The sequence below is a fragment of the Aphelocoma coerulescens genome, chromosome 19 (genome assembly GCF_041296385.1).
Source record: "Aphelocoma coerulescens isolate FSJ_1873_10779 chromosome 19, UR_Acoe_1.0, whole genome shotgun sequence".
Classification (NCBI taxonomy): domain Eukaryota; kingdom Metazoa; phylum Chordata; class Aves; order Passeriformes; family Corvidae; genus Aphelocoma; species Aphelocoma coerulescens.
In genome coordinates this window covers 7,547,788-7,562,771 of record NC_091032.1, presented here as the reverse complement: position 1 = coordinate 7,562,771, position 14,984 = coordinate 7,547,788, and the positions used below count along the sequence as shown (strand labels likewise).

At 54.5% G+C, this 14,984-nt stretch overlaps 1 protein-coding gene across 1 annotated transcript; it reads right to left on the bottom strand.

Annotated features, from left to right (window-relative positions):
* Positions 1-371: 371 nt before the first annotated feature.
* ADORA2B (adenosine A2b receptor) lies at positions 372-13,343 on the bottom strand. Its single transcript, XM_069033293.1, has 2 exons — positions 12,835-13,343; positions 372-1,545 (listed from the first exon to the last, which is right to left on the bottom strand). The coding sequence occupies exons 1-2, from the start codon at positions 13,197-13,199 to the stop codon at positions 852-854; spliced, it is 1,059 nt and encodes a 352-aa protein (XP_068889394.1). The 5' UTR covers positions 13,200-13,343; the 3' UTR covers positions 372-851.
* Positions 13,344-14,984: the final 1,641 nt, after the last annotated feature.

Genomic DNA, 14,984 nt, shown 5'->3' with positions numbered 1-14,984 from the left:
TGTAGAGCTCGTGTCCCCAAGGCAGAGTGACACTGGCCTCGGTGGCTCTGGTTCAGACGAGCCAAGACCACTGGGGCACTTCTGCCTCCTGCATTTGGATAGCTGGAAACAGATCTGGAAGCAAACCTGAAGCACTGGGCTGCACAATCCTGTGGACTAAAGTGATTGAAAGGCAGTAAAACCTCTGCTCTAAACTTTGGTCAAGTCTTTTCTCAAATCTTGCAGTGAATGGGGTTCCCATGCTGGGCTGGCCAGTTCTGACCTGGTTTTCCCATCCACACAGTCCCTCCCCTCAGTGCCTGGAACACAGATTCAGTTTCACACCAGCAACTGGGCTAAGTAAGACTTTTTCCCATCGGAGAATACAAGCTGCATCAAACAATTGATGGAATAATTAGGGTATTACCAAAGTGCTGTCACGTACGGACTTAGAGAACAACTCAAAAATCAGACACAAAATTATTACTCCTAAATGAATCAAAATATTAAAAAATAATAATAATAATTAAAATAAAGATCCTATGACTTGACATGAGCAGCACAATTGGGGAAACACCCCCCCAGCAGGTGAGTCTTCCCCAGTCAGTGTCCAACCTGGAAAGGAAACACCTGGAAAGGAAACACGACAGGATCCCAGCTCTCACACCCCCTGGGGCTACAGAGGAGGGCGAGCTGCACTCAGTGTCCCCGCTCAGGTCACTCCTCTACGAGGCACGACGTTAATTACAAAAATAAAAATAAAAACACAGAGTGGTCATCTCTGAGCGCTCCTGGGAGCTCGCTGGGACTGCTCACACGGGGAAGGGCAGTGCCAGGGACGGGCTGGACATCCAGGGCCAGGAGGGGCAGGGTCATACGGTCACCGAGGCCGTGGGGGAGCTGATGTTGATGGCAGTCAGGTGCTGGTTGTTGTCAGAGGGGCACTTGGGGAAGTCGTCGGCCTTGCAGAGGATCTTGGAGAGGATCTTGCGGAAGGTGTAGCGGAAATCCCGGATCCTGTAGGCGTAGATGATGGGGTTGATGACAGAGTTGGCGTGGGAGAGGATGATGGCCATGTACATCACCCACTCGGGCTTGGATCTGGAGAAGTCCTCGTGGAAGTGCGTGATGCAGTTCAAGATGTGCAGGGGCAGCCAGCAGAAGGCAAAAAGCCCCACGATGATGGCCAGAGACTTGGCTGCGTGGACCTCCTTCTGCAGGGTGGTCCTGGAGTTGCCCATCAGCTCGATCTGGTGCAGCTGCTTGCAGGCCACCATGAATATCTTGATGTAGATCCCCAGCATGATGACGAGCGGGAGCAGCACGCAGCCGAAGAAGTTGAAGTAGACCATGTAGCTCATGGTGACCACGTTCTCGAAGAGGCACGAGATGAAGCAGCCGTCCTGCTCTGTCCCAGGCTCGGTCCCTGTCTCGTTGGTGCCGTTGGGACAGCCACTCATGGCTTTATTCCAGCCCATCAGTGGGGTCAGTCCAATTGCAAAGGACAGGAGCCACAGCACAGCGATGAGTCCCCTCGCCCGCTTGCCGGTCACCAGGCTGTTGTACCTGCAGTCCCCGGGACAAAAGCACAATAAATGTTATATAAGTGAGCACTGCTGACTTCCCTGCAGTTAAAGCCATCAGTGTTTTGGTTAAGGAGACAAAAACCACACCCACACCCACGCGGGGGCCTCACCTCTGTGATCACCCGAGGGGGAAAACTCTCACCTGTGCTCTCCACCTACACAACGTGATTTGGGGAGGTGACTCATTTACTGTTCCTGAGAGGCGCCAGGCACTGCCCCAGCCCACAAACCCCCTGCAAGGGGAGGGAAAGGACTTGGAGGCTTAAAAAAAGCTCCATCATTGCATGATCCTAAACCACCAACTGCTGGGAGGGCACGGACAGGGAGGCTCCCTCTGACTGATGCTCTCTCTGGCTCTGAGCAGCCACTGCTGGGCACGCTGGGGCAGCTGCTGGGCCAGTTCCTGGACTGACCCCGTCCAGCTGGGGCAATGCTGGTGCTCAGTTCTACGTTGCAGTCCCACATGGGTTATGAAGAAGCTCTGCTGTGGCCCAGGGACAAGTTGGTGCAGTGCTGAGCCTGGTGCTGCCCCACACCTTCCTCACCCCGTGGACTGAGTCCCCTCATGGCCCCTCCGACCCTCAGATGCTCAGAGACACAACCAGAGCTGGAACCTAAAGCAGCAAAAGTCACAAGTCTGGTTTGGGTGCAACTCAAATCAAAGCATCAGTCGGATCCCTGTCTGGAGATAGGAAGAACCAGCGAGTGCCAGAAGACAGCATGAGAAACCCATTCCTGTCCTCTGCACAGCCAGTCAGAGTCTGCTGGCTGACACACGTCCCCTCCTTCCCACACCCTCTCTCTGTGCTTGTTTACTCTGGCTTGGCTGCCCTGCTCCTCCTGTCCTAAGAACGTTTGTTCTGATTTTCTTCCGGCCCGTGAGGCAGGGGAGGGTTTTATTCCCACAGAACTGCAGCTGTGCCTGTGAATCACTGTGTGAGCTGAGCCTCCTGCTCCTCCTGCAAGGACAGGAGGGGACAGTGGGGGTCTGCCAGCACCAACTGGGGGCTGGGGGAGCCCTCGGCTCCTTCTTCAGGCATGAGCTGGGCTGGCTGGGAGGCTGCAGGAGCAGCAGCCACATTTAGGCACTGCTGAACTGTGGGCACAGTCCATGGGTTGATGTCTGAAGGGTAGTTCCAGCCACTGAAGGGCTCCCCCTGCATTTTTCTCTCATTTCTGCTAAGTTTCAATACTTCAGAAGATGAGAAGTTCTCAAACAGGGCATCAGTGAGGCCAAGCCTGTTGGGTTTGAGACCCTGCATTAAGTTTTCAGAAGCTGGAGCTGGTCTGGGGTTGTGGGACCTGAAATCATCAAGATTTGAGCAAGTTGACAGAAATCCAATCTTTTGGCAAAGTCTGAGTCTTGAGCTACAGCACTGGCCACGTCAGTCAGTGCTGCAGAGGCACCAGGAGCTGCTGCTGCCCCTCAGCTCTGCACGTGGAAAGGGAAAACTGCAGCTCCGTGGCTCCTGCTTGCCCTGCTTAGAGGATCTCTCCAGGTGCTCCATCCCAAAAAGTACCATGGTGAGACTGGAAAATGCCAAAGGGCCCATTGTTCAGAAACAGAAACTGAAGGAGTGGAGGGTTCTGTGTGCTCAGGAGCAGGAGGAGCTGCTGTGGCCATGCTGAGGTCCCGGGCTGGTGACATTCAGTGCTGCCTCTTGCTGAAAACATTTGACCCTGAATGTCTTCTTCCATCTGCTCTTCTCCTGAACTCTTCTGCAAAGATAAGACTTGGCTTGAAGGTTTACAAGACCAGTCAAGAAGCCACTCCTAATGTTCCAGTGGCTGTACTGGTGGCCTGTTTATTTTAGAGCTGCTCGCTCTTCCCAGCGCTCCCAGTGGAGCTGCAGCTGGGATCGTGGCAAGTGCGTTTTTACAGCGTCTGGGAGAAGATGTAAAAACATTCTGGGCTCCCAGTCTGCAAGAGCCAGAGCTGAGCCATGGGGAGGGCCAGAGATGGTTGTTCACCAAGTGCCCTGCTCAGATCAGGTCTTTATTTCCCCAGGATTTGCATTGCAAATCCCTCCCACCCTCTCTCCATTCAGCTGGTGGCAGGTGCTGATGGATGGTCATGGTTGTGGCCAGCCAGAAGAGCCCAGGGTGAAATTTGGAATAGCCTGATGTCCTAGAAGTGTTCATTAATTACCTTGTTACCACACTTACTTGGTGGGACTGCCTGTATTGCCCTTAAGTGAACACAGGTTAAGCACATGCTTAAAAAAAGAAATGAATGACAGTCACCAGATCCAGGTATGAAAGTCTCACAAGCTCTTCCCTAAGCTCTGTAAAACAGGGTCAGACGGTGAGGAACCGGCAGATCTTCATAGCTCAGAATTCTCCAGCAAAACCCTCCTTCATTCTCTTTTAGGTTTAATATTATTAGGCAAAAAAAAAACCCTATTAAAGTAAATTTACTCACCTAAGTCTGCTCAACTAATGTATAACAAATATTGAATCACCTCTACGCTTCTGCCCGGAGGCATCAAATGTTGCTTTAATGTAAATAACGGCTGACTATTTTAAAATGATTTATTGGGATTAAATAACCTGGCGATGCATTAGTTCCTCTTACACCACCAGTCAAGGTCTCTTTACTGGTGCAATCACCATGAAGGCTTTAATTACCCCAGCTCCCACCCTGTGGACACATGGGAGCCCCGAAGCCACCACGGGGTGAGTCAGGTTCCTGTCCTGATGGATGGAGCTGTGCCTTGGCCACCGATGTCACAGGCACTGCAGGAGGACAGGGGCTTTAAGGAGCTCTTGCAGCGTGTCACCGTGGGCAGCTGGGGCTGTCCCCGCTGTGCCCTCACCCAAATGGGCCACAAAGGCTCCAGCTGGGGCTCCACTGGGGCTGGATGAGGTGGCCCCTGTTCCTGGTGGCCTTCCCACAGCAGGCATCCCCCTCCAAACCCCAGCGTTGTCCTGGGAGAGCATCCCAGCAAACACCAGAGGAGCGAGCTCTGTTGGGGAGGCTCGCTGTGCTCTCCAGGAGCTGGCAGGAGAGCACTTGGGGTTTGGGCTTTCTGCATTTCTGCTGCCATTTCCTGGGGCTGGGAAGCAGCCAAGTGGCCCAGGCTGGTGCTGAGCACAGCTGGCACAGAGCAGAGCCCGGCCTCTCCCGGGCAGGAGTTTGGCTCCCAAAGGCAGGAACTGAGTCATGTCCTGCATGTCCCTGGCATCTGCCACCAGCCCCTGCTGGACCCCGGGGAGGCCACCCCAGCCCTGCTGCCCCTGAGCTCTGGAGAGCAAGGAAAGCACAGCAGGAGAAATTCAGCCTTTGGGGTGATGGACTTGGGGCAGAAACAGCAGCAGCCTGGAGGAAACGCTCTGGAATGGGGCTGTTATTCCCACACTATTTATCTCAGAGAGCAGGGATGGAGGAGAATCCTGCTTGCCCCCAGGCAGCCCTGAAGGATGGACAGATCAAAGCCATGAGGTGCCACACAGCTCCTCACCTGTCCATCACATCCCTGTGCCACAGCAGAGGCTGCTCAAGGACTTTGGGTTCTCCCACTGCCTCCAGAGCAGGATCAGCCTCTGATGAAAAATTTCGGAGCTTAAACTCTGAACTCACACATGGCTTGTGCTGAGGGAGCCTGGGACCGGTGCTCCCCAGCTCCCTCCCCACTCTGCCCCGTGCCCAGGCTGCTGGATGCAGGGAGAGGAGCAGATGGAGTTTGCAGAACTCAGATCAGGCAGGTGCTCTGCTACAAACAAGCAGTGACATTTTATGTATTTCTATTTTAAGTGTGAAGGGAAATACACAGACACCTCCATTCACAAGGGGTGAGAGCAGCTCGGCTGCCAAGTATTGTGTCCTTGACACCTCCTCACAGCTGTACTTTGCATCTTGCTCTTTTTTTTAAATGTTTTTTTAGCTATAACAAAATAAAGCACCGTTGCTGCCTCTGAGCTCCGTGCACAGCCACGGAATGGAGATCACACACCAGCTGAAATATCCTGGCAGGACATTTTAAATGAATCATAAATTGCACCTTAGGGAGGAGTGGGGAAAAAAAAAAAAAAAAGAAATAAAAAGAAAAAGCTGCACTGTTTAACCAGGAAGGAGTTGGCGGCCGGAGATCTGATCAGTGGTAACGCTATCAGCCGGGGAAGGGGACATCTGCGAGTGTCCCTGTCCCGGGCAGACAAATCACTTCCTCCCGCATCTGTCCCTATTGTGCGCGGGGACAGCGGCAGCGCTCCCGGCCTTCCGCTGGGCAGGCACCGTCCCTCTGTCCCTCTGTCACCCCGCCAGCCCCGGCTCAGGTGAGCTCACGGGTCAGGAGGCAGGAAAAACACACAAAACCCGCCTGGGCTTCACGCCCAGCCCTGGGGATGCCTCTCGGGTGGAGGGGAGCGTCCCCACCCCTGGGTCCCCGCGTCCCCAGCCACGCCAGGTCCACAAGCCGGGACTATCAAACACCCGCAGGTTTAAAACCGTGTCGGAGATGTTCTCACCCATGTGCTGACCCCTGCTGTGAGCGCTCCTGCCCTGCCCTGCCCTGCCCCTGCCCTGCCCCTGCCGTCCCCACACCGTCTGGGGACAGGGGACAGCCACGGGCCATCGGGTGTGTGGGAAGGAGGAACACAGAGGAGGTATAAACCCTACAAATGGCACACGGCTGGGTGATCTGGGGGATTCATAGGGGGACCTGCAGCTGAGGATGCTGCGAGGGGCTCGCAGCCCTGGTGTTGGTGAACGCTGACAGGGCTGGCGAGGTGTGGGTGCCTCTCTCACGCCTCTCACAGCAGCCCCGAGGGATTTGCGTTTGAGATCTCGGTGTCTGTCGGCGTTCGCTCGCACGGCAGGGTGAGAAAAAGTGGCTGAAAGCTGAGATCAGACACCGGGGGCGTGAGCGGGGCGGGCTGGGCCACCCCGGGCTGGGGCAAACAGAGCCCAACAGAGCCCCGGAGCACAGGAAGGAAATGAGCTCAGCCCCCTCTCCCTGCACGCTGCTCTCACACTGCAGCATCCCCCGACATCCTAACAGCAGCAGCTGCCCCAAGACGTCCCTGTGCCGGCAGGAGGATGCGATACTGGTCTGATACTGGTGTGGAATCAGTGTGATACTGGTGCTTTGTGCTCCATGATGTGTTTCTGAGTCCTAGAACTCAACCCCCCACATCTCCACTCTCTAAGACCTGAGCCCCTCCTCAGCAGCAGCCTCCCCCGGGGCTCTGCAGCCCCGCGTTATCAGCCTGCTGGGGCCTGGGGCTGGGAATTTTTGTCATTCCGAACCTCCCTGAGGGTCAGGCCTCGTTGAGTTAAAGGTGCCTGGCAGAGGTGAGATAGGGACTGGGATTCAGAGCCAGCAGTGCGGGTGTGATCCCAAACAGTGCTGACCGCTGCCCCTCCCAGTGCCCTGCTCACTCCGATAACAGATAAGGGTGGGAGATGGCAGATCTCTGCTGGATCCCTCTTTCTGCCACGAAAGGGGTGCTAAATCCCTTCCCAAAGCTTCCAAACCGCTGCCTTCCCACCCGCCAGCCCCACCCAGCTGCTGCTCACCTGCCCTCACTGCAGAGCCCTGACCAACCTCCCCGGGGGCTGGGGGATCTGCCAGGGTCAGCACCGAGCCCACCGGAGCCTCATCCCAGCCTATTCCAGCAGCTCCAGGAGCCCATCCCGTCCTCTCCTCCCTGCCTGGGCACTGCCAGGCTGCACAGAGCTCCCAGCCCTGTGCCAGCTGTGCCACTGCAGCACAAGGGGCACATCCATGGAAGGTTTGAGCAGTGGGAAGGGGACTTTGAGCTCCTGCAGGGACTGTGCTCTGTCCCTTGTCCCCAGTGGGTCCAGCAGCTCTGGTCACAGTGACACCAGTGCCCACATGGCCCTGAAGGGACACACACACAGGGACACATCCCCACTGATGCACTCCCAGGTTATTTGTGGCTCATGCCAAGGCCTGATGTCATCCATTGGATTAGGAGTTAATCCTCCCTTTGGATTGCACAGACTCCCTAAACCCTGTCCCTTCTCCAAGCCTGAGAGCTGGTGGGGCGGGGACAGGACTGACACATCTGTAGGCACAGCTGGAGTCACTAATTCCTGGCATCTTGCAGATCAAGTACAGTAAGAGGAGTCCCCAAACCCCCACGTGGTCACTGCCTGGGGCAGCCCAGGGCCGGGGCAGAACACTCCTCAAAGACTCAGTTTTGTGGTCTGTGCTCACTGTTCTGACAAACAGAAAATTCATAAAAATCCCCAGCAGCAGCTCGATAATTAACAAAGCAAAAACTTGCAACTTTAAAACAGTTCCTGCCAAAACATTTCAGTTTCGTGTATTTTTTGCTGGGACAGGTCAAAAGATCTTCTGGAGCAAAATTCTGCTGGATTTCAAAAGCTGCTTTTTTTTTTTTTTTTTACATCTTAAAATTAACCTGTACTTTTACAGATTGAGCTGGCCAAAATGGAAAAAAACTTCCTAAATCCGATCTAGATCTGGGTTCTGGCTCAGCCTGGAGAACAGTGCCCTCAGCCAACAGCCTGGAACCAACCCTGACATCCCTGATGCTCCCTGGCATCTCTGTTGCCCCCAGCTCTGCAGGAGGGCAGAGCTCCCAAAGACAATTCCTTTTCCTGTCATGTTTTTTTTGGGAGGGAAGTGGCCTTGGAGGTGCAGGAAAGATATAACAATCTGGGACATGCATTTTAAGGAAACCAGGCTGCTCAGAGCTAAAAGTAGCTGCGATTTCCCCTCTCTACTTTATTGCCACGAGGGCACAAGTGATTTTTCCCGATTTTGTTGTTGTGTTTTGGCTGCATCCGAAGGCTGGAGCGAGTGGCAGCCCTGAGAGATCCTCCCACGTCCCCTGAGCCCAGCTTGGCTGACACAAACTTCCCTAAAGATGTGACAGCTCCATTGCTCAAGCCAACACCCCGGCCCTCCTGCCCTTGCTGGGTTTCTGACATTTTAAGTTTATAACTCAGTGATAACCAAGGCCAGGCACAGCCTCCTGAGGGATGGAGAGGCTCTGGAAGCAGGAATCAGGAATCAGGATGCCTCCTGTGCTGCTCAGGGAAGGGGCACAGCACGAGAGCCACACGGGAGCAGCAGAACACACCCGGGCAGTGCAAGGACTAAAGGAAATGAGGCAAGGACACAAGGAGGAAGAGCAGCTGCTGGTGGCACACACAGAGGGCCAGGTGAACACCAAGAGGATTTGTCCTGCTCCCCAGTGGCTCCAGCCCTCCCACTTGGCATCAAACCCCACCGGTTTGCTTTGCTGAATGACAAGCTGGGAGCTGAAAGGGATCTGGGAACAAATCTGTGCTGGGGAACACAGAGGGAGCCCCTCCTCTGCTGCAGAGGGCAGGCAGAGCCTCAGCATCAGCCAAGCCACCTCTGCAAAGGACGAGGGAAAAGCAGCAACAACCCAAATTTAATCTGTCCCACGAGCACTGCAGGAAGGAGCTGCACTGTTGCCTTCCTCATGTCACAGCTAAGGGGAGCAGCAGCAGCTCCTGTGGGAGCCTGGCAGGAGCAGAGGCAGATTAGGGCAGCACCATTAACAGATCCTGATCCCATTGACTGACTGTGAATCCGTACGAGGATCCTCTGGCTGCAGGAGGGGCAGCGAGGGCTCAAAGATGTGCAAAAAGGGAGGGGATGTGGCTGATACTCTGCTCCAGTTCATGGCAAAGCTTCCCTGGAACATCAGTCCTGCACTTCTGCTCGGGGTAAAGTTGAAGATGGGAGAGAACTAAACCCAGGGCAAGCAGCAGATCAGCTCAAATCCCAGGGAACTGGGGATCATTTTCTCTCAGCAGGTGCCAGCTGGGATGTTTGCCAGGCAGCAGCAGCACATTCACTGTCCTGCAGGAGCTGCCAGTGGACAGGGGCACACACAGCGTGGTGTTACTCCGTGTTCCACTCTCCCTTTGCTCTCTAAATCCCGATCCTCTTCTCCCTCCCTAATCCCTGACACGTTTGTTCCAGGCATCCACCCGTACCTACAATTTTTCACCATGCCAAAGGATTTGGGTTAATGCAAATAAAAGGAAACTGTTTTATTCCACCTACAAATCTTCTTTGGCTCCCAGCTACAGGACTGTGGGGTGAAATCCAGCCCCGGAGGAAGCCAGAGAGCAAAAACCTCTGTGCCAAGTGCTCTCTGCAGGATGGATTTGCTGCTGCTGCTGCTGAGAGATGCTTGATTCCCTGGCTTGGATATTCTGCTTAGAGAAAGTGCTGTGGGAGGTCAGGCTGGCAGAGGAGAGCTGGGATGGAGCTGTGTCCCTGGGCACAGGGATGGGCACACTGGGGTGGCAGTGGTGGGTGTGGGAAACGAGGCAGGGACAGAGTGTCCGAGGACAAGGAGCTGCATCCTGGTGGGGGCCAAGGGAGAAGGGACCCAGGGAAGGGCTCAGAGCTGCAGCTGCACAGAATGGGCAGCGTGCGTGGGGGCTTCTCCACAAACAGTAAATTCATCAAAAGCAAACAAGAAAAAATACGAGTTTTGAGGGACAGAAAGGATTCATGGCTTCGGGTCAAATTCAGCAAATATTTTTAGCCAGAAGAGGGAGGGTTCGAAACCACAATTTTTAAAATGAGATTTTTGTTCTGCAATTCTCCAGATGAGAAGTTGTCAGTTCCTCCCCCAGCAAGGAGGTCTTGGCCTCCAAGAGCAGCAACAGCCACATCGGAAGGGTTGGGCAACCCAACCCAAAATCTGCCAGGTTGGTCAGGATCACTTTGCTTCACTGAAACCTCCCAACATCGCTGTTCCAGTTTCACTGAAACAATTTTCCTCTTCCCCATGGGATTTTTCAGTTCAGCCACAGAGCTGAAAAATCCATTATTAGCCTGGCTGTAATGCAAAGTTCTGCTGTGCACCCCAGCCCACAGGCCTGCCCAGCCTCTCAAACAGCTCTGAAAGGGTATGAAATAATGTGCCACAGCCAGTCCTTAATGTCCCTGCCGAGCTTTCCACAGGGAGCTGATGGAGCACTGATGTGACAGGGACACTCATCTGCTCTGCAACAACCTCGTTATTTCTTGTAATTGCTGGACAGGGCTGGGCACAAATCATTTTCTTAAACATCTAATACTCCATGGCTTGGTATCAGCCTCTGCACTGGCCTCCAGAATAAGTGTTTAAATGAGGAAAGCTTTTCCTACAGTCTCCATTCCTAGAAACTGATGACCTGCTTCCAGAAATGGCACGTGCTCCTGCCCAGAGAGGGTGGTGGAAGTTTCTCTCCCTTCCCTGCCAGCAGCACTGTGGAGCACCCCAGGAATAACAATGCTGATGAGAAAACTCTCCCCAAGCCTTGCTGGGAAAACCCTGGTGCAGCAGAGAAGTGTTTTGCCTGTGTACATTTATAATCTCCTCTTCCCCCTCTTCATCTTGGCTGTACAACTAAAAAAAGCCTTTCAGTGTCAGTCCCTAAACCTCCTGTCACCGGGGCAGTGGCCTGTCCATTGTCCTGCTCTCCTCACAAGGGCAACCCCCCTCCTTTGAAAGGAGTTTTTTACTTGCTGGTCCCTTCTTGAGAGCAGTGGAATGGGTCTCAATGCCAAGATGGAGTTTAATCCAAATGTCGCACTTCAGCCGGCCTAGGATGGGACTCCTTGGTCTCCATTTGTGTCCAGCTTGAAAGCACTCATAGGAATAAAGACGTTTGTGCAAATGGAATAAAAGATTTGGCCTGAGATGGGGTGAGGAAAGCGACGCTGGGAAAGAATCCCAAAGCAAGGCAAAACTGCCCTGGGATGAACTGCCCTGACAGAGAGTCGAGCAAACCTGCTCAAGACCAGGACTGGGGAAAAAAAAGAATGGAGGAAATGCTGGCTGTTTTGTCAGTTGGCAAAGCCACTTCCCTTCTGCAAGCACAGGAACGATCCCTCGGAGCATTTCTGATCCTCTGCTTCCCCCCAGATCCCAGCAGAGCAGAAACCCCTCACAACAGTTTCCTCAGCTGCAGAAAGTGCTTGTGGTACAAAAACAGAGTTATTGCCTGACAGCTTATGGCCAGGGGTGTGATTAAACTGAAACTTATAAATCTGACCTGCTTCTGTAGCTGCTGCTGTGCCGCTGCCCCATCCCGAGAAAGCCGCAAGTGAAAGGATGGAAGAGGCACCAAAACATTTTCCAGAGCCCGGCTGGGTGGCTGGGAGGGTCAGAAACAAGGTCAGGGATGCTGGAAACAACCTATCCCTGCCCCTATCCCTGCCCATGCCCCTGTCCCTGCCCCTATTCCTGCAGGTCTGCTCCCGCTTGCGCGACGTCCCCCGGAATTTCCACGCGCCGAGCTCCGGTGACACACAGCCACGCTTTTCCACCTCTGCCCCATGACTAACTAATATTTGCTCAAACTATGGGAGGCCTCTGATGCAAGGTGCCAGAACAGAGTGAAAGGGTTGGGTTTTTTTAAGTCATTTTAGGGTGACTTCATTGCTCGTGCAATGAAGGGAGATGGCGGGGAGGAGCAGAATCCAGGAAAGCTGCGGCTTTCCGGAGTTCAGCTGAGGTCCCTGCACCGCATCTGCCCTGCTTCCCCACAGCCTCTGCTCCTGGCCAGTCCCTGGAGCTGTCCCAGACTCCCGAGGGGGCTCCATCAGTGTCTTATTCTCAGGGAAGGACAACTGAGATACAGAGGAGACTGAGATGAACAAACTCAGGTCGTTCATAATGCAAAGCCGGGGTTTGGCGCACTCCAGCTCAGGGAAGCTGCTGCACCAGCTCATTAGTGATGAGTCTGTAACTTATACCCATGCTGTTTTCCCCATTTTAATTCAACTCCCATGAATTAGAAGGAAATCAATTCATGTCTTGGATGCTGTACTTGGATGTGACTCTGAGCTATACATCTCTAAAATCTGACGTGTGAAGTTTTTCTGCTTCCCTCTTCTTTTGCAGGAGGAATTAGGAAAGAGTGGCTGCTCCTGTATTTAATTACCTGGGAGATGCCGGGACACCACAATAAAGGGGCTGTATAAATACCTACACAGATGAGCCACAACCATCCCAAACACATCATTACATCACGCACGGCCCCCCCGAGAAGCCACTGACCCTCCCAAGGCAAACATCCTCAAGAAACTGAACTTCCAGGTGTATTTTGAAGCAAGAGGTGGGATGCTGATCTCAGTCCTGCAGGGAGTGAATGCAAAACCTCTGTTATTTCCATCACCTGTGAGCAGCAAAACTTTTGGGGCAGCGCAAGAGATTAGAAGTTCCTGCACGCTAAGAGCAGGAAGATCAGAACCCGGGCTGTCAGGGAATGTGGCTGCTCATTCCCACTCCAATCTCTTACCTCAGTGGGATCTTAATAGCCAGGTACCTGTCGATGGCCACCGCCAGCAAGCTGAAAATGGAGCTTTGTGTCAGCACCAGCACGAAGCAGGCGAAGAAGAGGCAGCTGTGAAAATCCACCTGGAACCCGATGCTGATGGTGATGGCGAAAGGGATGGCCAACAACCCCACGGCGATATCAGCCACGGCCAGCGACACCAGGAAATAGTTGGTGGCGTTCTTCAAGGTGCTGTTGATGGCCACAGCCCAGCAGACCAGCACGTTGCCAGCGATGGAGAGCACGGCGATGATGAGCTCCAGCACGATGTAGGTGGTTTTCATAGTGTCCATGGCGAGAGCCCAGCGCCAGGAGCGGGCGCTGCTCATGGGAAGAAGGGACTTTCCACCGGGCGCCCTCCCGCAGGTACCAACACGCCACGGGTCAGCCGAACGCCCATGTCCGGGCTCCCCGCGGCCCTGGGGGGCCGGAGGGGCGCGGCGAGCCCCGGGTCGCGGCCCCCCGCTGCCCGCACCGCCCGGCCCCGGCCCGGCATCCGCGGGTCCCGCTCAGCGCCCGCCCGCCGCCGCCCGCGGGGCCATCGGGGCTGCTCCGCCCGGGATGCTCCGCCCGGGATGCTCCGCCCGGAACGCTCCGCCCGGGGATGCTCCGCCGCTGCCGCCCGCTCCCCGCGGAAAAGCCGCTGCCGGCGGCGGCGGGGCTATTTCTGCACATGGGGCGAGCGGGGCGGGGAGTGCGCGGCGCGGAGCCATTGGCCGGGACCCGGCGGCACCGGCACCGCGCCCCCGCAGCGCCCGGCCCCGGGACGGCTCCCCCCGGCCCCGGGACGGCTCCCCCCGACCCCGGGACGGCTCCCCCCGGCCCCGGCCCCGGCCCCGCTCCCCCGGCCCCGGGACGGCTCCTCCCGACCCCGGCCCCGCTCTCCCCGGCCCCGCTCTCCCCGGCCCCGCTCTCCCCGGCCCCGCTCCCGCACCCCCGGCCCCGCTCCCGCTCTCCCCGGCCCGGCGTTGTGCGGCTCCCCGGAGGTTCTGGCCACCGCTTTGCTCAATTCGGAGTAAAAAGTTGCCCTCGCTGTCGCCAAACTGGAGGGCTCCGGATGCTGCTGCTGCTCCGGGACACCGGAGTTGCCGCACCAAAAAAAAAAAAATATTCGCCACCAGCAGAGTGCTGACCCAAAGGAAGAGATTTCACAAAATCCTGGCAGCGCTCCGTCTGTGGATGGTTATGGCACAGCGGGGCATTTCCTGATGTAAGAAATGGCAAAATACCACGGATTAGCAAATGCTGTTACTCACAGGGCTGAAGTGGTTGAGTTTCGGTCTAAGGAGCTTAAAAAAAATTATACCTGATGCAATCACCAAAGAAAGGGGTTGTCTGCTCTGGTGGATCTTAAACCAGCAGGGAATGTGAAGATAAATATAATTTAATAACTGGTTACCTTTTCATCGCAGGTTTCATGCTTTATATCGTGTTCACCATCAAAACACAGAGCAGAGATTGAACTTCACACCACTGCTGAAGCATCCAGCAGCACTGAAAAATCCAGGGTAGAAAGTGGGAAAAATTCCAAACAATTAAAGAAAATAAACCTTCCTGCAGCAAACAGAAAGTAAAAGAAATTGCCACTGATTTCCTTTTTTTTTAAACAAAAATGAAAACTAAATCCTGTGAAAGAGAATGCTTTCTAAGGATCCAGAGTTAAATCAGAGCAAAAAAACACATGGGAAAAATATGATTGAAATTATTCCTGTGGGTGTAGTGCAAATGGAAACACTCCTGTTCATCAGCAATGCTTTGGGTCAGACAGATACAAAGGGGGACTCTTACTCTATATTGAACAAAGTCATTTTTATCAAGTTGGACATCTCAGGAGCAGGATGCTTAAGGCTGACCAGGATGCTGGAAATTCGATGGGGACAGAGAAGGAGCTGCACGTAGGAGCATCGCTGCACTTTGGATTCCAGGCACTCTGCAGTCACAGGGAAGGACCAATTCCACAATGGCATTAACTGGGAAGCCCATAACTCCGTGATTCAAGCCCCAGTGTTTGACTGGAAGTGCCCTGAAAGGAGCAGCAGAGTTTGAGGTGAGCTCAAGGCTCACAGCCCCAGGTCTGGCTGCTCCATCAGCGCTGCCTGGATCCTGAACTTGCC